This window comes from Saccopteryx bilineata, chromosome 7 (assembly GCF_036850765.1).
Source record: "Saccopteryx bilineata isolate mSacBil1 chromosome 7, mSacBil1_pri_phased_curated, whole genome shotgun sequence".
Classification (NCBI taxonomy): domain Eukaryota; kingdom Metazoa; phylum Chordata; class Mammalia; order Chiroptera; family Emballonuridae; genus Saccopteryx; species Saccopteryx bilineata.
The window spans coordinates 90,139,947-90,162,537 of NC_089496.1; the positions used below are offsets into that span (position 1 = coordinate 90,139,947).

General features: G+C 47.1%; 1 protein-coding gene across 2 annotated transcripts in view; it reads left to right on the forward strand.

The window, feature by feature from the left end:
• SUFU (SUFU negative regulator of hedgehog signaling) overlaps positions 1–22,591 on the forward strand; it is a 118,480-nt gene that overhangs the window by 68,050 nt on the left and 27,839 nt on the right. Inside the window, exons 4-8 of one of the 2 annotated variants that reach the window (XM_066239330.1) lie at positions 10,973–11,115; positions 11,935–12,020; positions 12,267–12,339; positions 15,145–15,301; positions 17,622–17,733. In XM_066239330.1, the coding sequence (XP_066095427.1) occupies positions 10,973–11,115; positions 11,935–12,020; positions 12,267–12,339; positions 15,145–15,301; positions 17,622–17,733 (571 nt within the window). The remainder of the gene's footprint in view (positions 1–10,972; positions 11,116–11,934; positions 12,021–12,266; positions 12,340–15,144; positions 15,302–17,621; positions 17,734–22,591) is intronic. The other variant, XM_066239331.1, reaches the window with a different exon arrangement.

The following is a 22,591-nucleotide window of genomic DNA, read 5'->3' on the forward strand; positions in this document are numbered from 1 at the left end:
CCTGGGGTGGGCACTGGGGCCTGAGTGCGAGACTCGTGGTGGCTCTGCACAGAATGGGGCCGAGCATCCAGAAATAAAGACCAGACTGGACTCAAGAATGAGCCCTTTGTAGCTTTGTCCCAGGCTTGAGAACTGTGACCAGACCTCTTTCATTGTTAAGAAAGACTGTTTCTTGGCCACAGCAGAGCTAAGAAGTCTAGTTCTCCCTTCAGGCAGGGCTAGGGAAGAAAACCCTGCCCTGGGCCGGAAGGTAGTTTGCCTCCTGCTCTACACCTTTCTGTGGGTAGTTACGCTTTCCCTTCACCTGCCCCCTTTTAATTCAGTCGCACTTTTTGCCAGATCTTGATCACACACACTCAGGAAAGTGTGTTGGTTTCCTTCCTTAGGGTCTCCCCTCCCAGCTGCCCTAAATTGTCACTCCTTCCCAAATTAAGTGTACCTTTTGGTCATTCTTCATTTAAACAGTTTAGGTTTGTACATCCTTTATTTATTTTTCACACCCTTCATTTCAAAATAAATGTCAGTTCTGGGTAATAAAAGGTCATGGCTCCAAACTGTTTCAGTCATTCCCCTGTTTCCAGCCTAATTCCCTTCTAGGTTTGGGATGTGTTTCTACCAACCAGATGTCAGGAACCCGCCCAGCTCTTTCTTAAACCAGGAATGATGGTGCCACCTACTGGCAGTTGCTGTCAGCTACAGGCTCTGTGGCTGGTCCCGTTTCCCCGTGAAGGGATTAGGACCTGGGTGGGAGTAAGCAATGCTGTATTCCAGAACGGGAGTAGTAACGTGCAGCAGTGACAAGCACCCTTAGTAGGCACGCTGTTTCCTGCTTACAGATAAGAAACAGGCTTAGAAGTTGTGGTTGTACAGGTTTCCCAGAATCACAACGTATAAGGGGCAGAGGCAAATAGGAACAGGGCTTTCCCAACTGCAAAATTAACCCCGATTCGCCAAAACCAGCAGGAGATTTAGGTGGCAAGTGGACAAGGAATTCAATAACATGAATAGTAAGGACTCTTCCCTCTTCAGATCTCTGACTCAGTCCTGCTGATTGTGTCAGTTTGATGTGACTCACTCTTTAAACCTTTAACAGTTCTTTAACCCTTGATCATTTCAGTTTTAACAATGTAAGATAAGCAGCAGTATCTGCTAAAGATTTAAAATATTTTTTCATTCAGTTAGTCTGAAATTATCAAATTACCTTCTTTATGGTAAGCAACACTGATTTTCTCTATTTAGTGTTGTGATAGGAGACAGTTTTAGGGAGGAAAGCACAGGTAATATACAGGTGGTACACAGATATATGTTAAAAGTCCTGCTGGTGTGATGGGTGACTTAAAATTTTGGGAAATGTTACACTGGCTTGCCCCGTGACCGTGAGGCAAGGTATTTCTTTTTTTTTTCTTTTTTTTCTGAAGCTGGAAATGGGGAGGCAGTCAGACAGACTCCCTCATGCGCCAGACCGGGATCCACCCGGCACGCCCACCAGGGGGCAATGCTCTGCCCATCCGGGGCGTCGCTCTGTCGTAACCAGAGCCACTCTAGCGCCTGGGGCAGAGGCCAAGGAGCCATTCCCAGCGCCCGGGCCATCTTTTGCTCCAATGGAGCCTCAGCTGCGGGAGGGGAAGAGAGAGACAGAGAGGAAGGAGAAGGGGCGGGGTAGAGAAGCAGATGGGCGCCTCTCCTGTGTGCCCTGGCCGGGAATCGAATCCCGGACTTCCGCCCGCCAGGCCGACTCTCTACCACCGAGCCAACCGGCCAGGGCAAGGTCTTTCTTCGTTTGTAGAAAATGAAAATGTTGGACTAGGGGATCACCCAGGGCATGTAGACCTCTAATATGCTGTCTTGTCTGGGCATTATGAGTCAGGCTCCTCCCAGGCTGGGCTGCTTACACAGAGGAGGTGGACATCACACATTTTGCCTCTCTCCCAGATTCCTCCCTTTTGCCTGCTTTCTTTCTTTTTAACATCTTTATTGAGATATAATTCACCGTGTTATTCGCAGTTGTGAAACCATCACCACAGTGAATCCTATAACATTTTCATCACCCCAAAAAGCAAACTCATACCAGTTGCTTCATACTCCCCCTAACCATTTCTGCCCTAGGCAAACACTAATCTATCTGTCTCTGTAGATTTGCCTGTTACGGAAATTCCGTATAAATGGTATCATCACGTAATGGCCTTTTGTGACTGGGTTCTTTCAGTTATGTTTTTAAGGTTCATGAAGCACTGTATCAGTACTTCATTTTTATTGCCAAGTAATATTCCGTTGTATGGATGCATTATATTTTATTCATCCGTTCATTAGTTGATGGGCATTTGGGTTGTTTTCACCTTTGGGCTTTCATGAATAATGTTGCTGTGAGCATTCATGCACAAGTCTGTATGGACATGTTTTCATATCTCTGGGGTCTATCCTAGGAGTGGAATTGCTGGGTCATACAGGAATTCTTTGTTTAACATTTTGTGGAATTACCAAACTTTTTCAAAGCTGCTCTATTTTACATTCCCATCAGTAATGTATGTCAGTTCCCATTTCTCCACACGCTCACCAACACTTACCTTTTTTACTTTAGCTGTCCTCGTGGGTATGAAGTGATGGTATCTGATTGTGGTTTTGATTTGCATCTCCCTTAATGGCTAAGCATGTTGAGTATCTTTTAATGTACTTATTGGCTATTTACATATTTTCTGTGGAGAAATACTGTTTAGATCCTTTGAGCATTTAAAAATTGTATTACTTGTCTTTTTATATATTCTGGATAACTTTCAGATATATGATTTGCAAATATTTTCTCCATTCAGAGGGTTGCCTTTTTAATCACTTTGTAAAATAATTATGGTTAAATATATATAACCAAAAGTTACCATTTAAATCATTTCTAAGTGTTCATTTCTGTGGTATGAAGTACATTCACATAGTTAGTTGTATAACCAACACCATCATCCATATGCAGAGCTTTTTAATCTTCCCCAATTGCAAATCTGTACCCATTAAACACTAACTCCCCCCGACCCCGGCCCCATTACCCTCTTTCTCCAGCCCCTGGCAACTAGTATTCTACTTTCTTTTAAAAAAATAGAGGAGGGAAGATAGACAGATTCCTGCATGCACCCCAGCTGGGATCTACCCAGCAACTGCCATCTGGGGCTGTTGCTCTGCTCATCTGGGACCATGCTTGCAACTGAGCTATTTTCAGTGGCAGAGGCTCCACGGAGCCATCCTCAGTGCCCAGAGCCCATGTGCTCGAACCAGCAGAGCCATGGCAGAGGAGAGAGAGAGAGAGAGAGAGAGAGAGAGAGAAGAGAGAGGGGTAAGGGTGGAGAAGCAGATGGGCGCTTCTACTGTGTGCCCTAACCAGGAATTGAACCCGGGACTTCTACACACCAGGTAGACAATTTAGCACTGAGCCAACCATCCAGGGCTACTATTCTACTTTGTCTCTATGAATGTGACTACTCTAGGTACCACATGTAAATGGGACCACACAAAATTTATTTTCCTGTAACTAGCTTATTTGACATAGTGTGATGTCTTCAGGATTCATTGATTTTGTAGCATGTGTCAGAATGTCCTTCCTTTTTAAGGCTGAAAAATAAACACCACATTTTGTTTATCCGTTCATCCAATGAGGAACATGGGGGATTGCTTTCCTTTGTTGGCTATTTTGAATAATGCTGATGTGAACATGGCTGTATAAAATATATGTTTGAGTGTCTGTTTTCAATTCTTTTAAGTATATACTCAGAAGTAGAATTGCTAGATCATATGGTAACTGTGTTTAACTTTAAGAAACCACCATAGTGTTTTCCACAGTGGTCACACCATTTTACATTCCCTCCAGCATGGCACAAGGGTTCCAATTTTCCTACATTCTCATCAATATTTTCTGGGTGTTTGTTTGTTTGTTTTATAATAGCCATCCCAGTGGGTGTAAAAGTGGTATCTCATTGTGGTTTCGATTTGCATTTCTGTTCATTTTCTTGATGGTGATGTTTGCAGAATAAAAGGTTTTACAAATTTAATGAAGTCCAGTTTATTTATTCTTTGTTGTTTGTGCCTTTGATATCTAAGAAAATATTGACTAATCTAAAGTCAGAAAATTTATTCCTATGTTTCTTCTAAGAGTTATATAATTTTAGCTATTACAGTTATGCCTGCAATTCATTTTTAATTAATTTATGCTTATAATGCAAGGAAGGGTTCCAACTTGATTCTTTTGTATATGGATGTCCAGTTGTTTCTACACCATTTGCTGAAAAATGATTCTTTTCTAGATTGAATTGTCTTGATGCTCTTGTTGAAAATTAATTGGCCATACATGTAAGGTTTTGTTTTGGGACTCTAAATTCTGTTGCATTGATTGCATGTTTCTCCTTGTGCCGCTGCCACACTGTCTTGATAACTGTACAATTGTAACAGGTTTTGAAATAGAGAAGATTAAGTCTTTTACCTCTGTTCATCTTTTTCAAGATTATTTTCATTATTTGGGTCCCTTACATTTTCATATGAATTTTAGGATCATCTTGTGAATTTCTGGGAAAAAAAAAAGACATCTGGCATCTTTATAGGGATTGCATTGAATCTGTTGATCACTTTGGGCACTGTTGCCACTTACCAATATTAAGTCTTTTGACCCATGAACATTGGATAACTTTCCATTTATTGTAGATCTTCTCTGATAACTTTTTTTAAATTTTATTTACTCATTGATTTTAAAGGGAGAGAGAGAGAGAGATTGATTTGTTGTTCCACTTATTTATACATTCATTGGTTGATTCTTGTATGTGCCCTGACCAGGGATCAAACCTGCAACTTTCATGTATCGTACCCAACTAGGACCTCTGATTTCTTTCAGTAATGTTTTGTAGTTTTCAGGTACAAGTTTTACACTTTTTCTGTTAAATTTATTCCTAAGGATTGTATTCTTTTTTTTAAATTTTTTTATTTATTAATTTTAGAGAGGAGAAAGAGAAGGAGAGAGAGAGAGAGAAAAGGGTAGGAGCAGGAAGCATCAACTCCGTTATATGCCTTGACCAGGGAAACCCAGGGCCTCGAACTGGCGACCTCAGTGTTTCCGGGTTGATGCTTTATCCACTGCGCCACCACAGGTCAGGCTGTATTCTTTTTTATTCTACTGTAAGTGAAAGTTTTCTTAATTTTATTTTCAGATTGTTTATGCTGGTATATCGACATACAAGTGATTTTTGTACATTGCTCTTGTGCCTGGCAACCTTAATGAACTTGTTTATCCTGATAGTTTTTTAGTAGATTCCTTAGGATTTCCTATATCGAAAATCATATCTTCTGCAAATACAGATAGTTTTATTTCCTTTCCTAGTTACCTAGATTTTAATTTCTTTTTCTTGTCTAATTGTCCTGCTTAGAACCTCTAATACAGCGTTGAATAGAAGTCGTAAGCATGGGAATCTCTGTCCTGTTCCTAGTCTTAGAGGGAAGTAGTTCCATCTTTTCACCATTAAGTATGATGTTAGCTGTAAGTGTTTTTTAGAAGCCCTTTAACAGATTGAGGATGTTCTTGTCTATTCCTAGTTTGTTTTCATCATGAAAGAGTATTGGATTTTGCCAAATGCTTTTCTGTGTCTATTAAGATGATTATGTGTGTTTTAAACCTTTATGCCAGCCTGACCAGGTGGTGGCACAGTGGATAGAGTGTTGGACTGGCATGCGGAGGACCCAGGTTCGAAAATCTGAGGTCACTGGCATAAGTGTGACTCACCAGCTTGAGTGCGGGGTTGCTGGTTTGATGACCCCATGGTCGCTGGCTTGATCCCAAAGGTCTCTGGCTTGAGCGCAAGGAATCACTCGCTCTGTTGTAGCCTCCCCCCCACATATGAGAAAGCAATCAGTGAACAACTAAGGAGCAGTAACAAAGAATTGATGCTTCTCATCTCTCTCTCTTCCTGTCTGTCTGTCCCTTTCTCTGTCTCTGTCACAAAAAAGAAAAAAAAAACCTTTATTCCATTTATATGGTATATTACATTGATTTTCTTATGTTGCACCAACCTTGCATTTCTAGGTTGAATTCCATTTGGTCATTGTGTGTAACCCTTTTTGTATGTTGCTGTGTTCAGTTTGCTTGTATTTTGTTGAGTATTTTTGTATCTATGTATCAGAGATATTTATGGCTTTCTTTTCTTATAGTGCCTTTGTCTGATTTGGGTATCAGGGTAATAATGACTTCATAGAGTTAATTGTGAAGTGTTACCTCTTCTTTTATTTTTCAGAATAGTTTGTGAAGAATTGGGAGTAAGTCTTCTCTAAATGTTTTGTAGAATTTACTAGTGAAGTCATCTGGGCCTGGATCTTTTATTCTGGAGGAAGCTTTTAATTACTAACTCAGTCTTTTTACTCATTGCATTGTTTCTAACTTGTAGATAATGCAACCTACATACTTGTAGACATGCACTTCTGTAAAAGGTGAAAGAGAGAGTCTGGAAAGAATGGTACAGCAGGAATTTGGAAATTTGGGGCTTTCTAGTTGGCTCTGTCTGGAGCCATGCCCTCTCTTTCCTTTATTATTCCATGTCTCTCAAAGCAAGACACTTCTCCCTCCTGAATAAAAAGCTTTGATGTTAGGGCCAATAACCCAAGTCTGTCTCTTAGAAAAAGTGGTGCGTAACTTCACCGGACACTGGAGGGAGTTAATATTTAGACCAAGACAAGTGAGAGCAAAAGTTCTCTCAGGCCTTCAGGTGAAAGAGAGAGAGAGAGAGAGAGAGGGAGAGAATGTGTGTGTGTGTGTGTGTGTGTGTGTGTGTGTCTTCTGTCTTGCTTCAAATGTTGATTAAAAAGTGAAGGGAGCCTGACCGGGCGGTGGCGCAGTGGATGGAGCATCGGACTGGGATGCTGAGGACCCAGGTTCGAGACCCCAGGGTCGCCAGCTTGAGCGTTGGCTCATCTGGTTTGAGCAGAAGGCTCACCAGCTTGGACCCGGGGTCGCTTGCTTGAGCAAGGGGTCACTCGGTCTGCTGAAGGCCCACAGTCAAGGCACGTGTGAGAGGGCAATCAATGAATAACGAAGGTGTCGCAATGCGCAACAAAAAACTAGTGATTGATGCTTCTCATCTCTCTGTTCCTGTCTGTCCCTGTCTATTCCTCTCTCTCACTCTCTCTCTGTCTCTGTAAAAAAAAAAAAAAAAAAAGTGAGGGGACATCAGCTGTTGAGATTCCCAGATCTTATGTGATAGACCAGAGTGAATTACCGTACATTCATTTTTTTTTTTTAGGTGAACCATTTAGTTTCTGGAATTTAGGAATATATATTCAAAAAGTAGAGTTGAGCCTGACCTGTGGTGGCGCAGTGGATAAAGCATCGACCTGGAAATGCTGAGGTTGCCGGTTCGAAACCCTGGGCTTGCCTGGTCAAGGCACATATGGGAGTTGATGCTTCCAGCTCCTCCCCCCTTCTCTCTCTCTCCTCTCCCTCTCTCTTTCCTCTCTAAAAATGAATAAATAAAAGAAAATTTAAAAAAACAAAAAACAAAAAGTAGAGTTGTACCTGACCAAGTGGTGGAACAGTGGATAGAGCATCGTTCTGGGACGCATAGGACCCAGGTTCGAAACCCTGACTGAGGTCACCAGCTTCAGCGAGGGGTTGCTGGCTTGAACATGGGATCATAGAAAGGAATGATTTTTTTTTTAATTTATTCATTTTAGAAAGAGAGGGAGGGAGAGAAGAGAGAGACAGAGAGAGAGAAGGGGGAGGAGCAGGAAGCATCAACTCCCATATGTGCCTTGACCAGGCAAGCCCAGGGTTTTGAACCGGCGACCTCAGCATTTCCAGGTCGATGCTTTATCCACTGCACCACCACAGGTCTGAACGTGGGATCATAGAAATGACTCTATGGTTGCTGGCTTGAGCCTAAAATCACTGGCCTGAGCAAGCAGTCACTGGCTCAACTAGAGCCTCCTGGTCAAGGCACATATGAGAAAACAATCAATGAACAACTAAGGTGACGCAACAAAGAATTGATGCTTCTCATCTCTCTCTCTCTTCCTGTCTGTCTGTCCCTCTCTCTCTGTCTGTATCATTGTCTCTCTCTCTCTCTATCTCTATATATATATAAGTATAGCATCACCTGTGGTGACGCAGTGGATAAAATGTCGACCTGGAATGCTGAGGTTGCCAGTTCAAAACCCTGAGCTTGCCTGGTCAAGGCATATATGAGAAGAGCAACTACTATGAGTTGATGCTTCCCATTTCTCCTCTCTCTCCTTCTGTCTCTCCCTCTCTCTCCTCTCTAAAAATCAATCAATAAATTAAAAAATTTAATTAAATTATAGCTGTAATCATTAATTTTTATATCTTTACCCTTCTTTTTATTTAACTTTTGTGACAGACTGTCTATTGTCTATGCAAAAGTCAATGAATCTACTTTCTGCCCTCTTCCCATGATTGAGGCTAAAAATGCCAAATTCTTTTTTTTTTTTTCTTAGAGAGGAAGAGAGGGACAGACAGACAGGAAGGGAAAAAGATGAGAAACATCATCTCATGGTTGTGTCACTTTAGCTGTTCATTGACTGCTTTCTTGTATGTGCCTTGACTAAGGGCCTCAGATGAGTCTGTGACTCCTTGCTCAAGCCAGCAACCTTTGGGCTCAAGCCAGCAACCGTGGGGTCGTGTCTATGATCCCACACTCAAGGTGGTGAGCTCGTACTCAAGCTTGGTGAGCCTGTGCTCAAGCCAGCAACCTTGGGGTTTTGAACCTGGGTCCTCAGCATCCCAGGTCGACGCTCTATCCACTGTACCACCACCTGGTCAAGTGATACTTATTTTTCTATACTGACTTTTCTAGGCTCCTTTGCACTTTGGAGTAGCCATTTTATTTTGTTCAGGCCAGCAAGATGTAGAAGTTTGTTGGATGATTTCTGAACAATATTGTTTTTCCTAATAAAAGAATATGTGAAAAAAGTCCCTTTTCTTCACCCATTTTCTTTCATTCTTATTTGGATGCTGTTAAGTGAGAATGTGATGCTTTCAAGATATCTCCCAGTATATATAGCCTGGTATTCATACCCATTTTTTTTCCCACATCATACCAGGATTCATCTGTTGGTGTTCATATCCTTCTGTTGGGAACAGTAAAAATCCCAGGTGTTAGACCTGTGAGATCAGACGTTACACTTTGGTTCAGCAATCTTAGTACTTGAGTTCTGGCTAGGAAAGAATTAAGAGTCAAGATTCAAACTGTAAGAGAAAGTTTATTTAGAACGTCACTGAGGGCCCTCGCAGGTTGGTGCAGTGTATATAGAGCATCATCCCTGTGTATGGACGTCCCGGGTTCAATGCCCAGTCAGAGCACACAAGAGAAGCAACCATCTGCTTGTCTTCACTTCTGTCTCCCCATTCTCTACCTCTTCCCTTCACACAGCCAGTCGCTCAGTTGGTCCAAGCGTCTGCCCTGGGCACTAAGGATAGCTGGGTTGGTCTGAGTAACAGCCTCATGTGCTGAGAAAAGCTAGAATTGATTCTAGCATCAGCCCCAGATAGGGGTTGCCGGGTGGATCCCAGTCTGGGTACATGGGTACATGCAGGAGGAGTCTGTCTATCTTCTTTCCTCTCACTTAAAAAGTCACACACACACACACACACACACAAAGTCACAGATGTAGAAGAAGTGAGCTGTAGAAGAAATGGGCTCAGGAAACAGCTATAGAGGCAAAAGAAGGGCCCTTGGAACTTAGGAGAAAGAGAAGGGCAGGGAAAACACGCCTGCGGGTAAGGGAGAGGGAAAGGCGCAAGCATGCCCCTTAGAAAGCTGCTCCATGCAGCCCTGGCCAGTTAGCTCAGTTGGTTAGAGCATCTTTCCAAACACCAAGGTTGTAGGTTTGACCCCCAGGCAGGGCACATACCAGAAGCAGCCAATGAATACACAACTAAATGGAACAACAAGTGAATGCTTTCTACACCCCCACCCCCATCTCTCTCTCTGCCTTTCTCTTGTCTCTAAAAAGAAAGACATTTTTAATAGTTACAAAAAAATAATGAGGTAGTTTTTTATGTGCTGATGTGAAATGATTCCAAGATATATGAAAAGTACAAAATGGTGTGTTGCCATATATATGGAAGAAAAAAATGGAACCTACAGATGCATACAGTCTGGTAAATACAATACAGTGTTCCTTTGGAAGGGCACCCAAGGTAAGAGTCAGGTGGTGGAAGATGTCATACCATGTGGGTGGTTTTTTCCTTGTTATGTTACGTTAATTTTTTTTTTTTATGTACTATACCTGTGTGGAATTCAATGGTGAGGCTTTAAGGTGGCCATGTTTGCACATTTTTCTGTCAGGCAGCCTGGGCACAGTGTCTGTGTCCTCATGGAAACAGCCCTCCCCTCCAGGCTGAATGTCTCTGCTAAGGTGTGTGAGGCACAGGTCAGACCTCCGTTCAGTTCAGGCCTCCAGTGTTCCTCCCTGAGGAACCATTCCCTACCTCTCTACCTGGGGGAGACTGCTGACAGATCTCATGGGCCCTGCAAGGTGAGGTGTTCTCTTTTGAGCACAGTTTTAGCAGTACATAAACCCTGGTCTGTTTTTCCTAAGGTGAAAGGCTTTTACTGCCCTCCAGTTTCCCTGTGGACTTCCGTTCAGGTGGCCCCACAATAAAGCACTTTATTCTTTCTTTGTAGGCCCAATCATGGCTCCTCTCCTCCCCCAAATAAGCGAAGGTGCTGGGGAAGTGGAGCAGATGCCAGAAGGCTTTGGGCTTGCCAGGCCACACGAGCTCGCACACTAGCAGCCTGTCCTTTTCTGTTGAATGCTGGCAGAATTGGCCCCTGGAATGCATTTGGTTTGGGGGAAATATCCACACTCTTTGCTGTCATCTATGTGAATGTTGCCCTTCCTTCACAGGCTGCCTCCAGCCTGGGCTGCTCAGATTCCAGGTTGAGTTCTAGGCCTTCATGCAGGGCCTCAAATACCGAGGACCCTCCTGTCTCTCCCACAGAGAACACCTTCTGCAGTGGGGACCATGTGTCTTGGCATAGCCCTTTGGACAACAGTGAGTCAAGAATTCAACACATGCTGCTGACAGAGGACCCGCAAATGCAACCCGTGCAGACACCCTTTGGAGTAGTGACCTTCCTCCAGGTGAGGCACAGGTTGGACAGGGGCCTGAGCCTTGCCTGTGAGAAAGCCCTGGGAAGACAGGAGGGCATGATTCAGATGGTCTGATCTAACGTGCTAGGATGGGAGAAGCGGGAAAGGGAAGGGTGCGTCTGGGTAGGAGAGAGTGGTTGTAGCCGAGGGGGGTAACAGGGAGGGTATTTCTGTGACCAAGTTAAGATCCAGGCAGCCACAGGCCCAGGAACTCCCAGCAAGAACCCAGCTTTGGGGTGTGCATGCACCCCAGCTGCAGAGGGCCTCTTTGTGATCCTGATGGCGTCTGTTTGAAGATTCAGCTATATCTCTTGAGATTCACTAATGGCTCAGGCCCTGACAAGGATGGGAGCTTTTCCTTCAGTTGCTAGGGCCCTTTGGTTGTCATTTCGAGCTTAGAGTCTCAAAAGCTCCTGTTCGCATTCACCATGATCCTAGACCAGGCGGGAACATCTCCCTGGACCTCCCCTGCTTCTAGGGACATGGGTTAAGGACCCATCCTGAGTTGGCAGGACCCTGATTTTCTCTTCCACAGTCTGGGGCTAGACTTTGTGTCACCAGATACTTGACTTATCACAGCAGGGCAAGAATCAGGCCTCAATGCCACCTCTGTGGACTCGTCCATATCCCGGCCAGGTAACCATTCCCTCCTAAGGGAACCATCTCATCTTGGATGCACTAGCCCTGATCCTAGATCCTGCCTATAGTCCCATCACTTGAGGTGACACTGACAGCCTGGATAGCTGACCATCTGGATGGGTGGAAGGAATGGCCATTAATGCACAATGACATCTTGTCCCTGGCTTTCAGATCGTTGGTGTCTGCACTGAGGAGCTCCATGCAGCCCAGCAGTGGAATGGGCAGGGCATCCTAGAGCTGCTGCGGACGGTGCCCCTGTGAGTACACACCCCTCCCTACGAGGTGGGTGCCTGGCTTACAGGCCTGGGTGGGACCTCCTGCCCCCCTGTGGCCTTTCCCTTCCACTGCTGTTCAGGCACTGGTTTTTCACATCAGAGCTTCCTGACAACTCACTCCCCGATGGCCCCTGACACTAACCAATCCCTGTGTGTGGGCCTGGGGCAGCAAGCACGGCAGGCTGTAGGCCCAGCCCAGACCCTCCTGCCCCCTTTCTTTGTCCACAGCGCTGGCGGCCCCTGGCTGATAACTGACATGCGGAGGGGAGAGACCATATTTGAGATCGATCCACACCTGCAAGTATGTCTTGAGTGAGGAAAACCTTTCTAGCACACTCTGCCTAGGCCTCTTCCAAATAACACTGGCTTTCATCCTGGGAAAACAGAGGAGTTTTATTTGTGAGTAGAAATATGGCATGGTTTGGAACTTGTCCCCTGAATTCTGCAGAACACATAAGGGGGCAGAGCTTTCAGGCCTGGAAAATTGGTTTCAGACACATACATGTTTTTGCACTTAAAAAGAATAATTTCATTGTATGCAAATCATATCAATAAACTTGACTTAAAAAAATAAGATCCCCAGCAACTAAATCAATATAGTGGATATTGCTTGCCAAGTATTCAACTTCCCATATCCCCCTTCGATAAAGAACATAGACTTTCTTTTGGGAGCTATCCCACCACTGTACCAGACAAAATAGGTGATATTGACCACCAGCCCAGCTGCAGTGGGGAGCCCTAATTGGTCTAATGACCTTACTTGCTTTTTAGATACATTTCCATCTTGAGCAGTCAGACACCAAGCTCCTTCCTTGGGTTGGCTGGCATTTCTTCATGTATAAAGGAAGTCTTTCTATACACAGGCCTGCAGGTGACTACTCATGTGGCCCAGCTTATAGAGTCTCAGTGTCCTCTGGTTTTTTCAGAAGAAGGACTCTTTTTGCATGCAGGCAAATTTTGAAAGCCACATAAAGCATACCTTCCTTTCTTATGGGCTACTTATGAAGCAGGAGCAGCAGACAGCTAATAATGTGTCTGACATGTCTGCCTCTACTTTCCCCCTGCCAATTGCAGGTCATTGCCGTCTCTGAACCTTTTATGCCTCAAAATCTGGTAGGCCACAGGCAATTGCCAGGAGTTACATGTCCTCTAGGAGAGAGAAGAGGTGGCAGGGAAGACGTAGCAGGTAGACACACAACCAGCAGTCCTTGTGTTCTCTACTTAAGACCTGTGAGTTCTTGGGTAGAAACCCTACTCATTCACAGATGATGCTCCTCTATTTTCCTGCTGCCTTTAACACGGAAGTTGTTCAAAGTGCTGCCAGGATCCTTTGTTATCTCCACCTTAGACTTGGTTTCCTTGTAGCTTCTGTTTAGGCAAGAACCAGGAGCCACCAAGGGTGTGTTGCCCTAAGCCCTTGTTCTGCAGCCACACTGGGATCCAGCATGGGACACTGTGGGCTGTTGTGTTGCCCCTGACATAAGTGCCAACAATTGAGAAAGAACCTGGTCCTTTGAACTAGTAGGGTCAGCAGCCTTTTCTCTGCATGCCAAGAATAGTTCTCTTCCTAATCTCTAGGCTCCCCTGAGACCAGCCAGCAGGACCAAGAGCACCTAGTAATCTTTAAAAGCAACAGGCGGACCTTGGTGAGAAAGTCCAGCTTTCTTTCCTGGTGGCTCTGTACGCCAAGTGGGAACTCTGCTCGCATGTGCCAGCCTGGGGCCTGCTGGCAAGGGGTTCATTTCAGAGCTGGCTCCTGGCCCTTTGCTCCGAGCTCTGCCACTGACTAGTTATGTGCCTGAACTAGTCCCTTCACTTTTCTGGGTCTTCACGCTTTCTCTTTTACTTATAAAGGAAGTGGGCTCAGTTAGTTAAGCCAAGAGGTGTCCTTAGCTCTTTGCTTCAGTGGGAGCCTCAGGGTGGCCTGTAGAGAGGGAAAAGTTCAGACTCTGTCCTGAGCAAAGTAGGGCCCACAGGCTCCTTCCTGGAGCAGAGCTGCTCGCTGTCTTCAGCCTGTCCCTGTCTCTGCTCAGTCCCAACTTTGCCCAGGCTAATGGTCGCACTGGAAAGCAGAGTGTGGTGGATGAGCAGGAGGCATCCTGGGCAAGGCCTGGTCTCCGGAAGTGAGGCCCACCCACAGCTTACCGTGCTTCCCCAGCTAGGCTCCCTGGCCAGCGGCTGCCAGTTCGGGGCCCGTGGAGGCTGGGAGGGGGCGTGCAGGCTCTTTTTGAGGTGCTCACTCAAGAGCTTTATTTGGCCCACGTGGTTGTTTATGAGCAAGGATTTGGATTAAAGGTGACCTTTAATCCAAAGCCCAACATCACAACTGTGTTTTACCAGAAACATAGTTCGGGTACAGCTTTTCCTCACGGCCATTTGGAGAGTGTTTGGACTCAACAGTGCCAAGGGCGGCACGAAAGCAGGGCCTTAGGTGGGATCTGAAAATGGTTACAGCCCTCCAGGCCCCCATTTCATTCCAAGAAATGGTAAAGAAACTCCATCCAGAGTCCTTCTCCAAACAAGTTAGCAATGTAGGAAGTCCTGCCCTTCTGCTCTCTAGTGGTGCTTCTCTGTGCAACCACACCCCCTGCTGTTAGAAGAGGGAACTGCAGATGTGGAGCCTAGGAGAAGTTGGTCTGAGTCCTGGCCTCTCCCACGTGTGCCCAACTTCCACCCGGTACTCTGTAGCAGCAACTGGGGCATTCTCCCTGGATGATGGGAGGAGAGGAAGGACCGCGCTTCTCCTCAGGGAAGTAGTTCCTGGCTCTGTCACATCAGCAACTCAGGCCCAATGCAGTGAGCAGAGTTGAGGCTCCGAAACAGGTGTGAAGGTCTTTTTACTGGAAGGTTGATGATAGAGGAGAAGCTTCCCCCGGGCTTTTCCTTCTCCCTGGCTTCCCTTAGTCCCTGGTTCACCCGGAGGAGTGCGGTGGCTGGCAGACGTGCATGCGTTAGTAACCAGGGCAGAACAAGACCAGAGGTCCTGCTCTTCTAGCACTTGTCCCATGCTCAGCACCTAAAAGGGCTCAGTAAATACTGGAAAGGTAGTGTTGATGTTGGGCCACTGGTTCGCCGAGGGAACTCTGGCTCTTTCGTTCTTTCCAAGCAGGAGAGAGTTGACAAAGGCATAGAGACAGACGGCTCCAATCTAAGCGGTGTCAGTGCCAAGTGTGCCTGGGATGACCTGAGCCAGCCCCCTGAGGACGATGAAGACAGCCGGAGCATCTGCCTAAACACACAGTCCCGGCGGCTCTCCGGCAAAGGTAGGGGCCTCGCCCGGCCTTCCTCTTTCCCTTGCTCCCGACCTGGTTTTCAGGCTCTATAGGATGGGTCTCGAACAGAAACAGCCCATTCAGAGTTTCTTTCCTGGCAGGATTTAAACAGCATGTGAAGTCTTCCACAGGGTGGAATTAAGAGAGCTTTATTGACCCATTTCTCCTGTGTTTCCTGTGTGTATTTCAAATGCACCGCCAGCAGTGACCATTGTGTTTTAGATTTATCCCTTGCAATCTGAGGTCATGGAGGTGAATGGAAGCCATAGAACAGTTACAGGAAAAGGCCGCAGTCCACCCAAGTACAAGAGAACAAGCATCGGCCACCCACAGAATTGAAACCGGGCCCAGCTCTGGCCTGAAAGCCATGCCAGACCCGAGGATCACTCTGGCCTCAGGCCCTCCCAGGCCTTAGACAAGAGAGACCTGAGTGTGAGACCAGCTTGCAAACTACCCCACCCCACAGTGTGGCAGATGCAGTGTTAGGACTGTGGGCAGGGGACACTGGACCCATTGCATTCCGGGTAAGGCCTTGGAAAATAGGATATGGCTCTCTTGCTGGAAGCTCATCGTGTTGGTGTTGGCTGTAGAAACAGTTGTGGTTTTTAGCGAAGGGCATCCGTAACTAACTGTAAAGGAAAAGCAGCTACTTACAAATATGTATGTTTACAGCTTCTTTTTCTGCTTCCTTTCTCTGTTCCTCTACCTCTTCTCATTTTCTGAAGAGTAAGATACAGTCCTGAATAACATACTTATGAAAGGGTTTTTCTTTCTATAAAGGACAGCTTACACCCATAGCACAAGTATCTGACCCCTTTCTTTTTTCCTGCTTGTTCTAATGGTGTGCCAAGCCCATATGAGGTTTCAAGAGAACATATATAGTTATTAGAATCATTCAGTTGCTTTTGGCAAAAGTGGTAATTTAAGAAGGAATTCATAGTCTCATCTGAAATGTTACTATTATTGGATATTTTTTAATTACAAAAGTAAAGTATGCTACTACAACAAGTTAAACAGTTAGAAAAGCTAATAATCATCTCCGTCATCCACTCTGAGCCCATCCTTCGAGCAACCAATATTAGTTTGCTTTTTTGTGTGTGTTTGCAGAGGGAAGTCTTAGACAAAAATCTCAACGTAGGGACCGGACCAATAGGCCTTGCCCAAAGACCAGCTCCCACTATAAAGAAATGATCCCACTCAGGGACTCCACTCTCATCTCCTGGCCCTTGCTGGACCTGTGGAGAGGCAGGGTATCCTGGGCCAAGGTGGGGAGATGACTTCAGCATCTCCCTGAGCCAACCCACAGGGTGGAGTGGCAGGAGCATATACCAGCTGGCCACCCAGAACCCAGAAACTTGTGTAAGAGACAGCTGACCATTCATGGCAAGGTACTTGCAGCCCTTACAGGCATCTTGATTTCAGTGGGCAGAATCTGTGGATAGTCTTGGGCATTGACAAAGGCCTTGGCAGTCATTGTCTGGAACTATGTTAAGGTTAAAGCTGGGGTCTGTGATTCAGGAAGGGAAATGACGGTGGAGAAGAGTCCTGTCTTGGAGGGTGCCCTTCTGAAGTCCAGAGGCCAGCCTTTGCTCTCTATAAGAATGGAACTGTTGCCTGACCTCTGGGGGCGCAGTGGATAAGGTGTCGACCTGGGAACACTGAGGTTGCCGGTTCAAAACCCTGCACATGTCTGGTCAAGGAATTTATGGGAGTTGATGCTTCCTGTTCCTCCCCCTTCCTCCCTCCCTCCCTCCCTCCCTCCCTCCTTCCCTCTCTCCTTTTCCCTCAAAGAATGGAACTGTTTAAACCCTGACTAGTGGTGGCGCAGTGAATAGAGCACCGACCAGAAATGCAAAGGACCCAGGTTCAAAACCCAGAGGTCACCAGCTTGAGTGTGGGGTTGACAAGATAGTATGCTTGCTGTCTTAAGCCCAAAGGTCGCTGGCTTGAGCAAGGGGTCACTGGCTCACCTGGAGCCCCTCGATCAAGGCACACATGAAAAGTTACCCAGAAACAACTGAAGTGCCACAGCTACGAGTTGGTGCTTCGCATCCCTCTCCCTTCTTGTCTCTCTCTCTCTCTCTCTCTTTTTCACTTTTACTCTGTCTCTTTAGATCAGTCTGAGAACACAATGCCTTATCAGCTCTGTGTCCTCATGCTGCACTCACTCAGATCTCACAGCTAGAGCAGACTCAGGGGGCCTTCATGAGGGCCTTCCCCCAATGCGTCTGCAGAACAGGTTCCAAGGGCCGAGGGTGGAGGATGCTAGGGGCCCCAATGGCCACTGGGCAACTTCCTGGTGTTGTTGCAGACACGGAGCAGATCCGGGAGACCCTGAGGAGAGGACTTGAGATCAACAGCAAACCTGTCCTTCCGCCAATCAACCCTCAGCGGCAGAATGGCCTCACCCACGACCGAGCCCCGTAAGTTTCCTGCCCGCAGAAGGGGTTAGGACAGCTTCCTGACAGCCTTGTTTCAGGGCTGGGATAAGGGGACAGTTTTCGTCCTGAAGGTCCTGTTTCTGTGGCTTACATGAGAAAGAACAGTGCCAATAGCCCTTGCTGGATGGGCCCAGGGTCTGGGGACCACAGATCTGTGGATCATAGGAAAGGGCCTCAGGGACCCACCAGAGCAGGAATATAAACATTAGTAAATATTTACATGGGCCGTGTGAGCAGACGGGAGGCCAAGTTGGGGCAAAATCTGAGTTGGGGCCTCCCAGCCTCGTGGGAGCCCATTGTGCTGAGCACAGCTCCCCTCCTTATCTCGGCCTCGACCAGAGTTGCCCTTCCTTCCTTCCTGGAGCCTGGTCTCCGGCTGATAGCTGCAACCCCAGGGGCCTCGCTGTCTGGCCAGCCCCACACTGGACGCCTGCTGCTGAGGCCCTTCTTCCTGCCTCTTTCTGTGAGGCCCAGGGCAGGGCAGGGAAGTCCCTTGCAGGCCTCTGCTGCCTGTCCAAGGGCCTCCATGGTCCTTGGGAGAGACTATGGCCACCCCAGAGGTCAGATCCGTTTCCTGCTGACCTCTTTTCCTCTGATAGGGGACAAATGGCGGGCAGGGCAGGAGCTGGGCACCCCCCTCTGCTCTTAGTCCCAGAGAAACTCTAGGGAATAGCTGCTGGCAGGGGATACCCGGAGCTGGCAGGGCAGAGCAGGAACCTCGCCTGCCAGGGAGGAAGTTGCTGTGCTCTGGACTAAAAGGGAAGCAGCTCACTCCTGCAAGACCAGGGTGATTTGTCCTTCTTCTAAAACATCTTTATTACACACTTGCAGTATGGCAGGCTCAGGACCCAGGGGTCCATCTGGGGTGTAGGCTGTTTGATAGCACAAGCACAATTTAAGTACATAATTAATTGGTGTGCATCTGGCTGTAGATGCAGTTTGTTAGAAATAGCTATTTCTTTCCATTCTAGCCCCAGATGCTCATCCACAGCCTCAGAAGTGGTAGTGATTTAATACCCCACAGAGAAACCAGTCAGCATGATCAGGAGTGGTTATGGAGGGCTTCTCAGAGGAAGAAGAACATGGAGGGACCCTGAAAGTACCCTAGAACTTTACCAAGCAGGGGAAGGAGCTGACAGGGATGGAACATGGAGGCCTAACTGGTTAAAGTTCATGCAACCTGGGAGCAGATTGTGGAGACAGAAGTTATTCTGGGGAGAGGCCAACTCAAGAGGGCTCACCATGCAGAAGCCAGGAGAAGTGAGCTCTTAGGCAGGAGCCAAGAGAAGCCTCCACTGCCGCCTCAGAGCAATTTTCAGCTCCAGCCAATGGGTTTCTCCAGCCAGTTACCTTGAAGTGCTGGCTTAAGGCACCGTGATATTCCCTTGGCAGTAGCAGATGGCCAAGCTGGGTCGTGGGGCATCTGGAACCTCTCCACCTGTGAATCTGGACCCTGTCCCCAGACCATGCTCCTTCTTGTGCCCTGAGCTTGGCTTCCTCTAGGCTCTGTTGGCAATGGTGATGGGCCAGGAGGTACTTGAAGGCTTAAAGGCTCAAGTAGATTGCCTGTAACTCTTAGACAGTCCAGGTGGTCCTTCCAGCTCTGGAAAGCCCGGGATTCTAGACAGAAGGGCAGGGACTCCTACAGAGACATACTCCTTTTGCCCCTCTTGTGTATCTGATATAGATCTGAGGTCTCATTGCTTATCTTAGCCATACTGCCAGCTGCTGTGCCTTCCAGACATTGTAAGGGGTTTCTGCATGCATACATACAGCCCAAACTCGGCTCCTCCTGACTGGGTGGTAGGCACCAGATCTGGTCCGAGGGCTGTCTGTAGACGCCAGGCAGAGGCTACAGCCTCCACATTTGCCCTGAGTTGGCTAAGCTACAGAGAGATGGGTGGGAATAGACCAGAAGTGCCAGCCCTTGGGGCATCTTCCTTCCCTGTACTCAAGTAGCCAGTCAGGTCTCCCAAGTGCCTGAATCTGCAGTTTGGAGGGAATCAGAACATTTCCTCTGAGGTTCTTGGTACTGGTAACCAATTTGTTAGCAATTGGTTGAGAAATGAATGGTTCATCCTCCTTTGTGAAGAACGTTTCCCAGCATACCCCTCAAGTCTCTGAGGACTCCAGCTCCCTATTATCTCAGGAATCAATGATGATGGACTCAATTCAGATAAGCAAGCACCGCTGTAATATCTGTGCTTCCCATGCTGGGCCTTGACCCCATTTCAGATGAACCACATGAATCGTGACTGAGAAAGCCGACCCGAATGTGCTGGCTCCAGTGTTTGCTCTTCTCCTTGCGGGCGAACAATCGGCGCGGGCCTTATTGTGTCTATGTGCCTGGTTTTCCTTTTGTCAGGCTTTCTGGGCTGGGGCACTCTGACACGGGTTTCGTGAGTCTGAATGTGACCTGAAGAAGCTGCAGCTCCCAGGAGCTGATGGAGCCTGGACATTAGCAGCTGGGCTCCAGCCTACTTGGGGAATCAGATACTTGTTTTTCTTCATACTTCAATAGCACCTAACACTTAAATTGTACCTAATGTGAGCCAAGTGATGTTCCAGTTGCTTCACAGCATATGAATTTAGTTCAGCCTCATAGTCACTCTGTGAAGTAGGTAATCTTACAGATGAGAAAACGGATGTACAAAGGCTAATAAGCAACTTACCTAATGTTAGAAAAGGGTGGAGCTTATTTATGGCAGACTTATCAGCCATTAACACAATGTGATCTTCCTTACCCCTTGATCAGGGACCCCGTGAGGGACACACAAGACTGTCCCTGAGGTAGAAATAACCCTCACTGGTGGGCCTCATCTAACTATATAGTTGGAGCTTGAATAGAGAACTCACATGACATCCAGGACAAAGCTAAAGCCCAGTGTTAAGCTTACTGTACATATATAACCCTACAGAGGACATGCCATCAGCCTCGTGCTTCCAAATCCCAGTAATAATGAGCTGTGTCATAATTGGCTCATTTATATCAGAACTACTTTTTGATGCAAAGCCTTGTTTTCTTCATGTTCAGAAACAAAACCAACCCTATCTCTGGCCCCTCCCCCACCTCAGCAGTTGGGAATTAATTTCTTCCTTGAGGCTTTACTTCCTGCTTCCCAGAAAGGCAGGCCCCTCTGGGCAACCTGTTTCTCTACCACTAGCCCTTGCCAGCCCTCCGCCCACTGCCTTCCCGGAAGGAGAGTCCTTGGCCTCTTTGGGGCTTCTTCCCACATTTCACAACCCTCGCATTCCAGCTGTGAAATTTATATCTGGCTTTTCCCAAGATGATCAGTTGAGAAAAGCCTCCTTGGCCTTGGCTGGCGCCTTCTTTCCCACCGCCTGCCTGGCTGAGTTTGGGAAGCATGGGAAGCAGCTCGTCTGTGCCACTGAGGAGAGCCTGGCTTAGAGACTGTGCCTGCCAACACTTGTCGGGACCTGGGGAGAAATGTCACTAGACATCTTCTCTGTCTGAGGTTGCCTAGTGAAACAGTGCTCTGCGGAGTCTGGCCCTAGCTCACCAGTCCCCAGTGAGTCGTAGGATGTGAATGTCGGGCGCTTCATATGGGGAGGATTGCATTTCTATAAACCGTTACTCTGATGCTGGGAACCTGCAGCAGTGTCACAGGACCTCCTTCTCCCTCTGCCAGTGACTCACTGACTGAGTTGAGGGACATTATGGGAGCTCTATGGGTCGCATACCCTTCCAGAGAGGGCAGGGTTCACATTCATGTGTATACACGTGTTGGTAGGGAAGGTTCCTGACTGTGGGAGAAGCTCTTTTGTAGTTGAGGTGCCTTTAAAAAGCAAGCTAGCCTGACCAGGCAATGACGCAGTGGTTAGAGTGTTGGACTGTGATTCAGAGGACCCAGGTTTGAAACCCTGAGGTTGCTGGCTTGAGTGAGGGCTCATCCTGCTTGAGCGTGGGCTCACCAGCTTGAGCACAGGGTCGTTGGCTTGAGCATGGGATCATAGACATGACTGCATGGTCACTGACTTGAGCCCAAAGGTCACTGGCTTGAAGCCCAAGGTTGCTGGCTCGAACAAGGGGTCGCTTGGTCTGCTGTAGCCCCAGGTCAAGGCACATATGAGAAAGCAATCAGTGAACAACTAAGGTGCTGCAATGAAGACTTGATGCTTCTCATCTCTCTCCTTTCCTGTCTGTTCCTGTCTCTCTTTCTGTCTCTGTTGAAAAAAAAAAAGCAAGCTAGCATGGCCTATGGTGGCACAGTAGATAAAGCATCCACCTAGATGGTTTGAAACCCCAGGCTTGCCAGGTCAAGGCACACATGACAAGCAATCACTGAACAACTAAAGTTGAGCAACTATTAGTGGATACTTCTTGATCCATACCCCCTCCCTCTCTTTCTGTAAAATCAGTAAATAAAATCTTTTAAAAAAGAAAAAAAGAATAACCATCCTTGTTGATCCAAATTTCTCAGTCTTCTGTAATTATACCAATACCTTTTAAGGTTTTCTTTTCGTTTTAATTTCCCAGCGCACACTCCCTGGCCGGTTGGCTCAGTAGTAGAGTGTTGGCCTGGCATGCAGGAGTCCCGGGTTCGATTCCCGGCCAGGGCACACAGGAGAGGCGCCCATCTGCTTCTCCAACCCTCCCCCTCTCCTACCTCTCTATCTCTCTCTTCCCCTTCCACAGCCAAGGTTCCATTGAAGCAAAGTTGGCCCAGGTGCTGAGGATGGCTCTGTGGCCTCTGCCTCAGGCACTAGAATGGCTCTGGTTGCAACAGAGCAGTGCCTCAGATGGGCGGAGCATTGCCCCCTGGTGGGCATGCCGGGTGGATCCCGGTCTGGCGCATGCGGGAGTCAGTCTGACTGCCTC